This window comes from Gallinula chloropus (assembly GCF_964237585.1).
Source record: "Gallinula chloropus genome assembly, chromosome: 1".
NCBI lineage: Eukaryota > Metazoa > Chordata > Aves > Gruiformes > Rallidae > Gallinula > Gallinula chloropus.
In genome coordinates, this window is record NC_140085.1 from 129278100 (window position 1) to 129293881 (window position 15782).

At 40.4% G+C, this 15782-nt stretch overlaps 1 protein-coding gene across 4 annotated transcripts in view; it reads right to left on the reverse strand.

Annotated features, from left to right (window-relative positions):
* CNKSR2 (connector enhancer of kinase suppressor of Ras 2) overlaps positions 1-15782 on the reverse strand; it is a gene marked incomplete at both ends in the record, with an annotated part of 222333 nt that overhangs the window by 36802 nt on the left and 169749 nt on the right. For all 4 annotated transcript variants that reach the window (XM_084274856.1, XM_084274855.1, XM_084274854.1 and 1 more), the window contains 4 exons: positions 1975-2515; positions 3504-3604; positions 8847-8914; positions 14972-15043. In XM_084274856.1, coding sequence (XP_084130982.1) covers positions 1975-2515; positions 3504-3604; positions 8847-8914; positions 14972-15043 — 782 coding nt within the window. The remainder of the gene's footprint in view (positions 1-1974; positions 2516-3503; positions 3605-8846; positions 8915-14971; positions 15044-15782) is intronic.

A 15782-nucleotide genomic window follows, 5' to 3' on the forward strand; every position in this document is an offset into this window, starting at 1 on the left:
CACAAAATCCCTCCTGCCTTTTACTGGTAAGGGCACTGGAAAAAGCCAGCATTGCAAACAGAACATTGCAGCCATAGCAACAAGCAATTCAACACTTAAACTCTTCAACAGACTAAACAGTATTTTCTTTCTGGTTTTATAATTTCATGGTCAATAATTCACCACGAGCACTTTACTTGTCGAGCTGGTCATTAATGTCTCCAAAACAATCTCCTGTTAACACTTCAACCAAGAAAACCTCCTCACTCAAACTAAAAGTATGCGTATACAGGGGAGACCATCTCAAAAATTAAACATTTTTCTCCCTTTTTGGAAATCGGTATAGAAAGATGGCGAAGAGCCCAAGTTCTGGCCCATTAAATCAAACACTAGCCCTTTCTTAGTATCGTGTGTTATTAAATGCTACATCCAGCAACCCAAAAGACTTAAAATTGAGATTTAAAGCACCTAACGACTTAGGCCCTGCACAGTATCTCTGAGTAAAGCCCAAACAGCACAGGAACTCCAGGGAGAAGTCTCCTCAGCCCTTTTTGTTGACTGTGAGGAGTTTTTCTCAAAATATCTTTTATTGCTATTGGTAAAAATCCTTTTGAAAACCAAAATTGCAGGCTAAAAATAGGATAAAATATTCTGCATGGTTGATGAAATTTAACCCTGTTAATCAGACAGCTTCATTTCACAGTCAGTAACAGTCTAATATTACCTAATAAATGTATGGGGAATTTTTTTTTGAAAGTGTCATGCACGAATGCAACCAAAATCGTGCCTTTTTTAGCTTTTAATGGCATCGAATTTAATATCTGCAAAAGAAATCACTGTTTTCTCCAAGGCAAGAATTTGAAATGTTTAGAGCCTACTGACTAAAGCATAAAGGCAATCGAAAGCTGTTGATGTCTCCCAACTAGATTAATCAACATCCACATGAATTTTAATGCTCAAAAAAGGTGCTAACCTTAATGAATTAACTTAGGTAGGCAGTTAATTATCCAAAGCTTTCATTGCCCTTTCCTATCTCTTTGGCATTTTTTCACTCCTTCACTGCAGTGAAAAAACCGAATTTGAAGGAACCCTTCAAAGATAGCACAGACCCTTTGAGAGCTTTGGGGGTCATCCTGCTTCCCTTACTACTGGAGGTAACTTCATCGCAGCATAACACCACAGTTCATGGATGCAGGCTTTGTTGACTGATCCTATAACTTGGGTGTGAACTCAAACTTTGCTAGCAACGCAAGCCAAGAAGCTCCATTAATGACAGTGAAGGACAGAGCACAAAACAACACAGAAATATGTTTACATGTTCAAGAGGAGCAGGAACCTTCTCCAATCCCTGCTTATTGGGATTATTTTTGACAAGTAGCACTAATATCTGTGGAGTTAATGTGCCAAGTAAGAGGTCACAATCGCTGTTCTCTTTGATTTCTTTTTATTTGTTTGAAATGTTTTTTTAACTCCTCTCCCTACAAATCACAAGGTAAGGAACTGGGGAAAGCACACTCTCTTCTTCCACTTCTTACAGCTTCTGGGCTGTCTCGTGATGTGCATGCCTGGACACTGCACAATCACAGCCTGACCCTGTGTTCCAGGATCACTGTGTGCTTTTTTACAGCCCAGATGGGGTTGGCTGGAAATCTTCCTGAGGCGTATACGTGTCAGTGGGGGCAGGATGCTGTGCAAGTGGAAGTGCGAATAAAAGCATGGAAACAAAATCCATTTATAACTAAGAATTACTAGTAGGAGGTGCTTGGTGACCAGCCTATGGGGAAGTGTCTGGTGATCATGAGAGGTCATGCAGCACTCCAATTATTAAGCCTTATACAGCAGGCAGATCAAAGAGGGGTGTGCAACAAAGAGGACCTGGCAAAACATGGGGGATGTTGAAAGGCTGTTGGGGTTTTTTGATAGGAAAAAGGAACAACAACTGCTACGTTACACAAACAGGACTCTTGAAAAGCCACAGAAATGTCCCATACTTACTTTTATCTTCCTGGTTTTCTTCTGCAGCTTTGCCTTCCTCTTCCTCCTCCTCCTCCTCCACCTCCTTCTGCTGAGCTTCTTCGTGGTGATCGGCGGCACCAACAGAAAGGCTCTGGCAGCAGTGGTTGAAGCCGCTATCCCGAGGCAGCGTGAAACTTCGGGGCTTTCCCCCATTCCCATTCAGCACTTGCATCCGCTCACCCTCCACGAGGGGGAAGGGGCCGTAGTGGTCTTGCAGGTGGCACTTCTGGGTGGGCAAGGTCGACTGCCGCCGGTGCTCGGGGGAGACCACAGCCGCCTCGGAGAACACCGAGTCCTCCAGCGGCAGCGTCTGCAGGTAGTGGAGTCCTGAGCTGGTCAGCGGTGTCTCTATGAGGTCCTGCCAGGAGCGCCGCTGGCTCGCCGTCTTGCGCACCGGCGAGTCGGTGGCGCTCCCCGCCGCCTCCGGGCGAAACTCCTCGTGCGACGACTGCGACTGGGAGGTCTCCGTGGACGAGAGTCGGCTGTGTTTTGGCTCCACGTAAGGGCTTGCGCAGCTCATCTGCAATATCAGCAAAAAGGCAATCTTCAGATGGGTGTAGGAGACCCTACTTCTAGTAAAGATCATGTACTTTTCATCGTCACTGGTGGCATCTAGTTTGGCAGTCAAGAATCACAGAACCACAAGGTTGGAAAAAGACCTCTAAGATCGTCAAGTCCAACTGTTCCTGTCCTATGCTAAACCATATCCCTATAAACCCTACCTCATCTACCCTTTTTTCAAACACGTTCAGGGAAAGTGACTCAACCACCTCCCTGGGCAGCCTGTTCCAGGCCCTGAGAAGTCTTTCAGTAAAACATTTTTTCCTAACATTTAAATTTTTTCTTAACAAGGCACAAACCTAGCTGATCCTAACTTTAAGGCATGCACACATCTACTACTTGTGTTACTCCTGTGGGCCAAATACAGATGATCCGTCATAATAAGTATTCTTATGATGTCTCTTAGTCTATAAAATAAGCCAACACAATTATTTGCAGAAAACTTTGCAGAATATAGCACCATGGAGGTCACAAGGAGTCCCCCCTTAGTCTTCTTTTCTCTAGGCTGAAAAGTCCCAGCTCATTCAGCCTTTCCTCGTAGGGGAGATGCTCCAGGCCCTTAATCATCTTTGTAGCCCTCCTCTGGACTCTCTCCAGGAGATCTCTGTCTTTTTTACACCAGTGAGCCCGTAACTGGACACAATACTCCAGGTGGGGCCTGACCAGGGCACAGTAGAGGGGGGTTACTGAGGTAACAACATTTCATCAGAGATGATAAGGGGGCAGTGAGGGATTGCATGGATGCGTAGGGGTCCATCACGAACAAAGAACTTAATCCATTTTGTACAGCGATTGGGATTATAAATCCGTGTTCTCTACGCACCAGTGGAGACAGCAGTGATGGCTGGTGAAGTTACCAATGTGTGTTACTTAACAAATGCCACCAGTACACTTAACAAATGACTACTTTATGTAGTCATTCCTGTAGATGGTTGTAGGTGACTTACCGAAGGAGGCCGTGGGTATGTGTCGTAGGGGGGTGGTGGGCTGTCTTGTTTGGGTGTCGATGGAGTGTCAGCTTCCTCTTTATCACTCTCACTCCAGTAATCTGGAAGTTACATACAGATCAGATGAAAAACTACAAACGTGTTTTGATACTCAGACATTCACTTTGCCAAAAGCAGCCAGAAACTCTATCCCCAGTATTACTGTGAGTTAAGCACCGGGCAGTGCTGACTCTGTAAACGTAAGCTGCTGTGATTTGGAGTTTCTTTAATCTAAAGAGGGAAAATTCAAAACATTATGGGGTATACTAAATCTAATGCCCCACTGCAGAGATACTAAACAACAACCTGTGAAAAAGCCACAGACTGACCTCTTGTACACCCCTTACATATAAAATACAGACTCTGTACAGAACAGTCTGAACACAAGTATCAGCTTTTCAAATATTTATACAGCCCTCAAAATAATTATGGTTGCACATGTATTGACCTGAAAATACTGCAAGTCGTTTACTTTAATTTTAGAAAAGGTTAAAAATGTAACTTGCAAAAGTCTTGTTGACTGCAAATAACATTAACAAACATAATTAACACCAACTGGCAAGTCAAACAAGCAGTGGCTATTGCACATGACTAACCAGTATTGTTTTCCTACCCATTTTCTCCGGTGTATGCTACCAGTTATCCAAGTCTTTTTTTTATTTCTTTCTAATAACAAACAGCTGCATTTAAGTAAGACAGCGAAACTTTATATCATCTATCTGCTTCATAAAACAGCTGCTGCACTCTTACCCATGCAAGAACACAAAGGTGATATGGTAAGGAAAAACAGGACAATGACATTTAAGCAGAGAGTTTCAAGAGATGGATGAGAAAATAAAATGCATACAGAGCTTGAGGGCTAAATTTAACGGGATATGAGGTTTCACTTTTGTCAAAAAATCAAGTCTTGCCCAAGCACATTTCATGTTTGGTAGCTCAGTCAAAGGGGGAAAACACATGGTAGAATATACCACATGGGAATTTGTATTTATTCTGTTGCAAATATTTTTGAAGCAGAACAGAATGTAACCCCATGGACACCAGACCGTAATATTCCTTACAAAATAAAAACTACTTAAAAGCCAACTCCACTCAAGGTGGTTATCTTCAACATTTCTACACATTGTATGATCTAGGCAAACATTTCCGTTGTCCCTTTGTATCCGACTGTACTACCTTGGTGTATTTGGGTAAATCACTGTACAACAGGACCCTTTAGCTCAGGCTATTCACAGACTAACCACAGGCAATTTTCACTTGGCCTGATAGGTGTTCAATGAACTGCATGAATTACTACTTTCCCTCTAACTGACAAGGAGAAAAAGATTGATTGTTGCTTCATAAATGATCTAAACAAAAAATTCAAGTTAGCACAACATGTAATTTTGACTTTAATGATTTTTTTGTTACCGTGATGATTCCTGTGTTGTATGATGAATGATCTACTGTACCTAATCTTATTTCAAGATTTAAACCGAAAACTTACCTTAAAATGACACCATCTTAAAACAGCTGTCCCCAAATTAATATTTTTAGATTGTAGCAATGGTGGGGACAGCCTTATTTATCTATTTATTTTTTTCAAGCAGTAACACCTCTGTTTTAACTCTGGGTCTCTTTATTTGTTTCCTGCAAGCTTATAGATGAGAGATTCTCTTCACACAGTATAATAAAGTAGCACAAATAAAGTTTTCATGACTATGAAATAAACACTTCCAAACAATGTCATCTCTGGAAACCTGAAAGTAATGAATTTTTGGTGAATGAAAGACTAAATCAGAGACAACTGTTTTTGATACCACTCCTAGTTTTAGGAAAACTTGTTTCCAGCAACTCAAAACACCTGACAGTACTGGCATGTAAGCACGCTAGCTCCTATTACAGCAAAGCCTAATGGCACAACGAGTGCTAAGACACCTGTCAGAACTGCATCACTCAGTGAGATTTCTGCAGACTTGGAGCTCAGCTGTTTGTTCTGAAAGTAAAATTTAGCAGCCTCAGTGCAGGTTCCAATTTTGGCTAAAAATCCAAGGTTGCTCTTGCCATCAAATCCACATACAATAGAACGCCATGTGATCATGCTTTTGGGTACCTTCCATCAGGCAGGGAGCTCTGCTGGCAAGCCACAGCTCGCCAAGAAAAATTCTGCAGTCACAGGGGTCAGTTTCCAGAAGAAATGTACAAAACATAGCTTCCCTCTCTTTTTAAAAAATGATCTGCTTTTGGCAACCGACTCATTAAACGAGCCGGTCTAAGATGCGCACAGCGCTATCGAGCCGTTGCTGTATTTCTCTCTGCAGATTTTGCCCAATTCGGTGAGGGACAAGCTCAATGCACGGGGCATACCTGGAAAGCTTGCTGAATGAGCCACAGACTGTATATATTATACATAAACGAATGCTGACCTGCCACTTGCTGAATAAATATTTTCTATTTCTCTAAGCATGTCTTTTTTTTTTCTCTGATTTCAGGTGACTGGAAAGCACAGAGCTTCTCCATCCAAGGAAGTCCCTTGCCGTATTGCTATCACTCGTTGCATTTAATATGGAAAGTCGATGGTATTTTTATAGAAGTGTTCTGTACAGAATGTGACATTTTATTCAGCAGCACACCCACAATTTGGTGATTCGTGCATCTCTGAAGCACTTGAAATATATTTGTGTGCATTAGATTCAGAACCATTCAACTCTTAATTGAAACAGGTTTGACAACTGCTGCCGGATTGTTTCAGAGATATTGTAAAGCTTTGCTGCAAAGGGCTGAACTGAGCAGAAATAAAAGACCTTTTGTAAAATCAAAAATGTAGATGACAATTGCTACAGTCAGTGAATATGGAAGATTCCAGATGCACAGGGGTTTTTTATAATTGCAGACATGCTTGGGAGTGATAGAAAGGTTTTACTTTGCTAGCTTGATGCCTCTGCTAATTAGGGACACTACTGAGCTGTTTAAAAGCCCTTGTGCTGGGAGCCAAGGATAATCACTAGAGGCACAAAAACACTGTGCGGACGGTGTTTTTATGGGGGGGGAATGAGGGGGGAACGTGATACTAGTTCCCACACTAAATGCAACTCAACAACACAAAGAGGATATAGTTTTACCTACCTGTGTATGACAGATCAATCTGAGTGAATGGCGCTAGAGCAGTAATAAAGAGCTCCATCAGTGCCTGGGATGTAATTTCCATAGTAAGTGGGGTCTCACCGATTACCTTCAGTAGGGAGACATTTTAATAATAGGTAACAGGAGGCCTGAATGCACATGATCTCATGTCTAGGAGCTGGATCATCTGCTATTTTATTACTTAGTGATTGCTTGGTAGCAAAAATATTTCTCTATGTCTGTCTGGCTTTTGAAAGGTCTATCATGTCTGCAATTGTGCACTCGGACAGCGTTAGTATAACTGTTCATACACCTTTTCCCTTACTGTCCCAAATGTTCTTGTAATTCCAGTGCCAATCCGCTGTCAATAAAAGTTTGAATTTGGCTCTGAATGCTAACACAGAGGATTTCCTAGAAGACTCCGAGACTCAGATTGTTCACAGCCTCTTTGAGCAGTGACAGATGGGATACAGGTCCCTCCAAATCGGTTATGGCAGTGCTGCCTGGGAAGCAGAGATTCCCAAACTGATTTTGAAGTCTGATGAGGCACTGAGAACTTGACTGGAGGAACAGTAAGCACGGTGCTGCTATCCTGGGGCGTGTGAATGAAGAGGGTCTGGTATTATGGATGACGTGATGTGCCAAAGACCAGATCAGCCTACAACAGGGTGTGGGCAACACTCCCAGGATGAGCAGCTGCACTTACTGGAAGACATGATGAGAAACTAGGCAACAGCAGGTACAACCTAGTTATGTGTGAGAATGACAGAACACCCCAAATCCTTCCCACGCATGCTGCTACCACTGAATTATTGCAGTATGCTGTGAACCACTGCTCTTCAACCCCAGGCTGATCCCTCTAGGATGCTCTGTGGTGAGGCAAGTGGGGGATCAATCAAGGCAGACATAATTTTCTAATGTTGTCTTGTAATCTTATAACATGACAGGCTATCTTACTCCCTTGATGTTTCTACTTGGCCACTGAAGTCCCTTTTGCTTCCCTCCAGGGTAAGGAGGTTTTGCATCGTGTCTCCCAGGAAAACAGCCCCGCAGCAACACACTGCAGAGGGGCAGACCATGTGCATCTTTGTCTTCATGGTGTCAGACCAGAAGGTCAGTGCTAACACTGCTGTCATGTAGGTTGGTACAGAACCATGGCTTTTGGGAGGGGGAGTAAGGAGGACAACTCATGGCAAATTTTGAAGCCTAATGATAGCATTTTGAACACAACCCTCCCTGCAAAATGGTTGGAAATACAGTCTTTGTAAAGCAAAGACTACATTAAATATATTGCTGCTGCAGCTCTAAGTATTTTGGGCCAAAAGACAGAACCTTATTGATGGAGGCTGCAGCACTACTGAATTAAAAAAAGGGTTTTTGACTCAGTGGGCAGCAAGCAGACAGGCATCAGGATAAGCTCTGGATCATCACAACCACTGCAATTTTCTGGTGCCGGCTGCTAGATGCATCCTTAGAGAACACTTCGATGGATCCATGTCATTGGCAACCCTAGGAAACAACGTCCCCAACACAATTGACTTTTTTCCTGCCTGCAAACAGGATTTCTAAAGAAAAGTGATGACTTATATTAGCCACTTTTTAAAACCAACGAAATATTAGATGTCAAAAATAAACAGATGCGAAATGCTGTAAACCTGCAACTCCAAACGAAATGGCAAGAGGTCTTTAGCATGCACCTCAATATAGCAAAAGCAGTATAAATCACAAAAAATGAAATGGCCTTAAAATTAAAGTCTTTAGGGGAAATTCAATTATGTCAACAGTCTTTAGAAGAATGATTTTTTTTTCCTGAGAACAATTTCATGCATTCCTGCCCCCTGTGAATTCAAACATCAAATGCAATTTTAATTTTTTTATTTAAATTTTTTAATTTGCAGATTCTTAAGTTTCTTCTGATAGGGGACACAGACTCCTTGGTACCACATACTGGAGCTCACTGGCAGTACATTTGCTGTTTTTAGCTACCTTGCTCAGCAATAATCCAACATCTGTGGACCAGAGTCTGAAGCAGCTAATAAAACCCCTCAAGAGGGAAGGAATTCTCTAAAGCAACAGCAGTGATACCCGTATGTGAATCGCTTTCATATGACAAGAATGAAACCTGAGGCACAGCAGGGAAACAAAGAAGAGGTGAACTTGTGGTAAGAGCTGACAGAAGGAAGCAAAACAACAACACGTTACCTTGCTCTTGTTTGATCCTCTCTCTTTCTGCATAGCCAGCAGCGAGCATGTTAATTCTGTTTAGCCATCTGAAATAATATTAAAAGAAGCGGTGATACCAGTCCAGCCTCTTAATTTTCAGGTGCATTTCTACCAAAAAGATAGCTAGGAGCATCTGAAGGCAATTCAGGACAATGTTATTTTTCATATTAGACAGTTCTTTACTTTGATACTCTTACTCAGGGAGTCTCCAAAGATCTATGATTTTGGTGTTGAACAAATTGTTTTCACAGCAAAGATTTTATTTCAAATGGAAAACCATGTATGATGTCAAACATCTGTAAAATAAAGGATTTGTAGATAATCAAAGAGCTATTAAGTCTGCTGCTCACAGATATGCCATCACACCAATACTCCTGCTGTTCTGATTTCTAAAGAATAAACACCACTTTTCAGAGATTTAAGCAATATTTTAAGGCCTCAATTGGCAACTTAGCAGAGGAACAGAGCAGAAACCAGCAATAAAGAGAACAGGTTCCCTCCCAAACAGACAGTGACGTTTAATTATGCCATTATGTGTTTTAAAGCTTACCTACAGTGCCAAGTACAAAGGAAAGGAGGCATATCAGAATTCACTTTTGTGTTTGTGTCAGAGAAGCCGGGGGAGAAAAGCCAGTTGCCTCAGTGCGATTCACATCTAAGGCTTTAACCTCAACTTAGACTTCAAAAAAATGCTGCTATGAGCTGCACAAAATTAAAAAATAATAATAATAAAAAAAATACAAAAAAGCCCCCAAACTATTGCTATTCACTTCTAGCAGGGCTGTTGTTGCCAAGCACACGCTCTGCTGCCTGTAATGATGCTCTGCCTCAACCTGCCCTCTTTCTCCATGGGGCTGGCAGCATATTCATTACACAAACGCTTACGCTAAATCAGGTCCTCCATCAGCAAGGCTTTAAACCATCATGACAATCTCCCGTGGTTGTCCCTTCTATGGAAAACCTGGCATTACTTGCTCCAGTCATCCCATAATCAGGATTTGACAGGACTGCCTTGCTGACCTACCGGCTTGCCATTTTCCTGCTAGGGTATACAGAAGGACTGAATTCAGGTTCGTGTTTTCTTTGGGAATGTGCAGCCCCCGTACCAGAAATCTGGGCCTGATGGGTTTCATTTGCATGGAAATGAGACAGGGTATTGCCTCAGCAAGGGATACACCTTTGTAATCACTCCTGGGTGCCAGCCTTCAAGACATTCCAGTGCAGGGTAAGTAGGCATCAGATCATAAAATACAGTTGCTCTCCTTGAAATTGACTCCTGTCAATGACCTTCCACCAACAGTGGCCACATATATGATCAGTAAATCACATCAGTGGTCCATAAGCCATAGTACATTGGGAAGAAAGCTAGAGATTCACCCCTGAAGCGATTACCAAATACTTCATGTAAACATGCAACCAGAATTTCTGCCAGAAGAATGGGGAAATTGAAGAAGAGACTTAAAATTTTAATTGTAATTGTTACTAACACAATTGTTAGTTGTGTTTGTAGTACACTTATAAAAGTAACTGGCACACTGGAACATAAATCCAACAAATTATGTCTCAGACAATGATTTTACATCTTCACAGCAGAAAGGTGATCCACCACAACGCTGTCTTTTAGGCTTACATTCCTGATATGAGAAGGCTTTCTTTGGGGAATAAACTTCAGCTGTCTCGACAGCTCTGCCATCCCAAATGAGGTGCTGAGGCAGAACCTCACCCAAAGCACTCCAGCACCATGCTGCTGAGGGACCAGCAAAGGCCACAGACTTGTCTGTGCCTGAAGGGTAAAGCAGGGTAAGAAGACAAGTGCCTCTTCTGCCAAATAGCAAGGCAGACAGAGGAGGTGGCCCTTTGCTGGCCTCTCACCTATTTTGGATTTCACATTCCCAATTCAGCTCACAGCTTGGAAGCCCCCAGTGCAGCCAGCAGGGAACACATGCCTATTCAAGCCCTCTAGATAGGACCGATGGCCATGAAGTATTAAATGATATACCTATAAAGGTCCTCCTGCTGGAAAACTTAACTCTGTCCTGAATATGAAGTAAAATTTTATGTTAAGTGTGTGCGAGAGTGAGGTAACCAATTAAATTAAAAAACACTATCAACAGTCAATCGATACTGCTTACAGCCATGGTAGGTGATTGTTTCCAACAAAATGCTATTTCCTGAGAAGTATAATCTAATAAGACTGTGTATCAGTCTGGGAGAGTGACAGCAGACTGACTTCACATTTAATGATTTTCCACACATCAGGATCAGTGTTGTGGTTTGGACTATCAACTGCAATGCCTGGGAGGTGAATGAGGAGGTTCTAATGTGGCTGCAAACCATTACCCAATGTGGCTTTTGAGAGATTTGCTACTTTAGAGACTAAAATAATTCTTCTGCATATTTTCTGATACATGGCTGCTGAAGCTTCTTCAGACACAGTTAGAACGGGTATGGTTAGGGAATTAGTGTTGCTTTAATAAAGCGTGGCTAGAGTTATGGATTATTGAAGTTATAACCATATGAGAAATCCATTGCACTGGGCTTGTATCACAGGGAAACATAAAGATGTCTGACAGAATGGAAGAGGAGTAAGATGTGCCTGCTTTACAATGCACTGGGGGCAGATTCCCAAACATGCAGCTATCCAAATATTCCTTTCTATGAATATTGAAAGACACAAAGCCCTAAGACACGGGAAGATTTAAATCATTCTCCCCTGTGGTGTGCTGTGTCCTGGTAGCCACTGTAACTTTTAGAGGGCAAGAGGCTGAGAGAAATATTCCTTCCTGGCTGCAAATGCAGCTTTAATTTTCTTGTGAGAACTAGGTATGACAATAAATACACTAGCACTGGTACTTGCAGGACTCACCCAGCTTTTCCTGCCTTTTTTTTTTTTTCCTTTTTCAGAATAGCATATACATTTCTAGTCAGGATTTAATTAAAACAATTTCATGACACAGTATTAACAAATCCCCAATCTTTCTGGAAACCTGTAACTTCTGTAAGGAGGAATGCATGGTAACACACTTTCACAGAACAGAAGGAAACATTCTGCCATCTCATCTCATCTCACACTCCAGGTAGATGTAATGCTTTTAGTCAAAGCAGGGTGTCAAATCATCCTTAATCATAAAATTCAGGGACATGGGATGAACTTGCTAAATGGGAATTTGAATACCTTACAGTGTCCAACTGCAGTTTAACTGGAAGGAAGAGGCCTACAGATGAAGTGAGAGAATTTTTAGAGGCCGCCTTCACTGAAATCTTTCAGAAGCAGTATCTCATGCGCTAACACTACAAGCAGACTTGTCATCTTCCCTCCTGATCATAGAGCTAGACTAAGGAAGAAAACTCTTACAAATGTCAAAACTTGGTGCCACAAAAAAAGAGGATAGCTCAGTTACAACAGGTCAAGGAAGTCCTCCAACAAATATTCCACATGAAGTTACTGACTTGATTTCCTTGCCTAGAAGAGATCATTTTGGTAGTCATATGTGTCATCTTGATAAACTGACAGTTTAGAATAAAAAGGAAGAATAAGAGTACTGTAAGTATTGAAAGCAGCCAGCCACAAAAGGATTCATTCGCCTCTGAGTTGACGATCAGGAGTTTTAAGTACAGAACAAATAGTCCATAAAGCAGCAGGCATAGTTACGATGGAAAATCAAAATAAAATTACATATAGTATCATCAAGTAGAAATGTATCAACTGCCTTTCTATGACTATACGCTTACTCTACCAAAACAGTACTTTGCAACAATAAAGGATATTTTGTCTTCCTTCTCACCCAGCTTATGAATGTTATTTGGGTAGAAAGAACACTTTTGCAGGTGCAACCATGCAGATGAAAGGAACTTCAGGTGCCACAACAATAAAGTTCAGTCATCATAGTTCTCCAGACTCCTTACGCATAATGGTATGGCACAGTCATAAAAGTAGTACGAAAGTTTGAATAGTGACAGAGGTACATGATATTAAAATACTATTTTTATGTGAGTAGACACAAACAAAACCTTCAGAACCTGCATACACTGTAAAAAACACCCCCCCCCCAACTAAATCACTGTGTACAAGGGATGAAGGAATTGAACAATTTGGAACTATCAATTAGACTATGTATTAGCAGTTTTCTATGTTTGTTTCTTCTGCTTCAAACATAAACAGAACTGAAATTACTGCATGATACCTAATTAAACTGTATGTCAGCAACCTGGCCAAAAAAAGAACAGAAATTGATCAAAACTATTAATTTACATTAATAACTTAATTCTGTGTTTGAGTTCAGCTAGGCTACAAAAAGCTTTTTAGACAGGCACCATTTTATCTTCTATGTTTTGGAAAGATTATTATTCAGTAACTCGTTTCCCAATATATTGAGTCTATTCAATGTTTGTGAAAGTTAACTACTTTTAGTAGTAGTTCACCAAGTATTTGGTGAGACTCTGATGGCAACTCAGATGTAAGACTTTCAAGTAATTCCATAGACCTTAATAGAGCTGCTTTAAACTTACATGTGTATAACTCAGATCAAAATTTGGTCAAGTTCATTCAAAATTAATAAATACACATTTATTTTAAAACATGATAAAAATATTTGTGCTGGGGAGTTAAAAATATTTTTGTTCTTGGATTTTAGTCTGTGCAACAGATTTTTAAAGAATTGATGCATATTTTTTGCTGCTTTCTGATCACTGAAGAGTTATATAAATTTTTATCCCTAGAAACAAGGTGCCTTGTCATGCTGACTGAGGACCTGCTGACAGAAATGATTTATCTACTGCTGTAGTTCAGATATGCCAAATAGACCATGCCATTATTCTGTTTGCTGCGCAGCAAATTGCATTTTGAGTGACTGGCTTGACAGAATTATCAAGGAAAGGCAAGCCAAAAATTTTACAAACAAATATAAAGGCTTGGAGTTTTCAAACTGAGGAGAGACTTTTGAAGTGAGGCTTAATCATGCATGAACTTCTGAAAAAAATGTTTCCAGGCAGCTCAATGAAAGCAAGCATAGTATCACCATACATTCCCAGGCAGGTATTGTCATTAAAGACCTGGAGGTACCTTGAAGGTGCTCTGTCAGGTAGTTGAATCTAGTACACACAAGGGAGATTAAACTGTGATTATAGCACTTGCTAACAGTTTTGTGGATTGAGTTTTATCTCCTGTCTGCCCTGTTTTAAAAGTGTCCATAAACATTACCTGAGACAGAACAATTCTCAGGTTGCATTAATAGATTTTCATTTGTGTCTTCTGCCATATGCCATTTTATTTTGAACTGAATGAACTTCAGTTTCTGCTGTGAAAATAAATTAAATAACTCTCCAAACATTTAAATAGACATAAGATGAATTAGGAGGAACTGGGTTTATTTTGTCCTGAAGTATCAACCATTTTTCTGGGGAAGAAAATAAAACCCAACCAAAATTGCAAAGGTGGCCTAAAATAGAGATAGCAAAGCTCAGTACCCAAAGAACTGAGACTTAAGCCCTTGTTCTTTCTGAGTTGCTGAAAGAAATTTCCTCCACTGAATTCAATACAACCAAAATTTTCCTTCAACATGTAGGCTAAATTCCTATCAGGAGAGATCATCTACAAAATTCATTCCTTGTAATCTCTACCTCCTTCTTCAAGACTGGCAGAAGAAAAATCAGTAACTGCTTTAAATCTTTCTCCAAGTTCTCATTACCTCCAAGGTCAGAAACAGAAGCATCCCCAAAGCAAGCATCAGATGTCTTTGGGAGTAAGTTAGGAAGCAGAGTTGGAGCTATTGCACAGTTGCAGGTGCTGCACTGCCAAAAGCAGAAACCAGGAATTCTGAAATTGTGTTTGGATGTGGTTTCATGTACTGTATTTCTTTCTTTTTAGGCAGAGGGAGTCTTGTTTCTAAAAATATTCAAACCTTTGTTTCAAAAAAAAAGTAACTTTTTCATGAATTGAGTATTTTGCATATACTGCCACTCAGAAACGATACTACTCTGCACTTTTCTCACCTATTAAGCTTAACTTCTTAGATTAATACGTAATCTATTATCACTCTGCCAGCTATTTTCGAGAAGTATCACATTTAAGGAATGTTTCCTTGATTATTTCTAGATTTCCTTACCTGTTCATATCATCTAGATGTTCAGCAGCAAAATAAAAACTTTTGATCTTAGGATGGCAGGCTTTGAATGCACTGTAGAGGAAAAACATAATTATAAAAAACGTAATGGCACAAATCTTTACTTTTAAAATGCGAGATAGTGTGGTCACCAAGGAATGAGATGAGTTCAGATTTCCTGAGTTGTTGGATGCCTCCAAATATTATGGAACCATACAACTTTTAAGATTGTGCCAGATTTCACCATGTAAAGTGCTTTTCCACTCACCCTTCCTAAATAATGCTTGATTCATGTATGCATAAATATTGTTCAACAGTCACCTGTGATGCACTATATTTGGGTAAAGTTAACCAGTTAAGGATATCATTTTACATATCAGGTAATTTTGCTGATATACCTATAGGTCTCAATTTTTTCTGAGCAATTTACTTGATAAAACAGAAAAACTCTCACTCCTGGTGATTTCTCACATCCCAGTGACCTTGATATTACCTTCAACGCTAATGACTGCGTTTCAAACAGAAAAATGTGATGCACTGATTGACTTCTGAAAAGCTGTTATAAATCAACACCGTGTTCTTGAGGTCATTCTAAGCAACGGGCAATTACATCTCATCTTTTCTTTCCACTAAAGTAATCAACATGACTGGGCTGAGAGAATTACTGCATTTCATACATAATGTGAAATAAATTACTAGAAAGAATTTTTTAACTGTGCTGGATAAAGATTTGTCGTGAGGTACTTGAAGATCCAGAAAATGCATCTGAAAGTAATTAATAATTTACAGTACAGGAGAATAATTTTTGAGAACA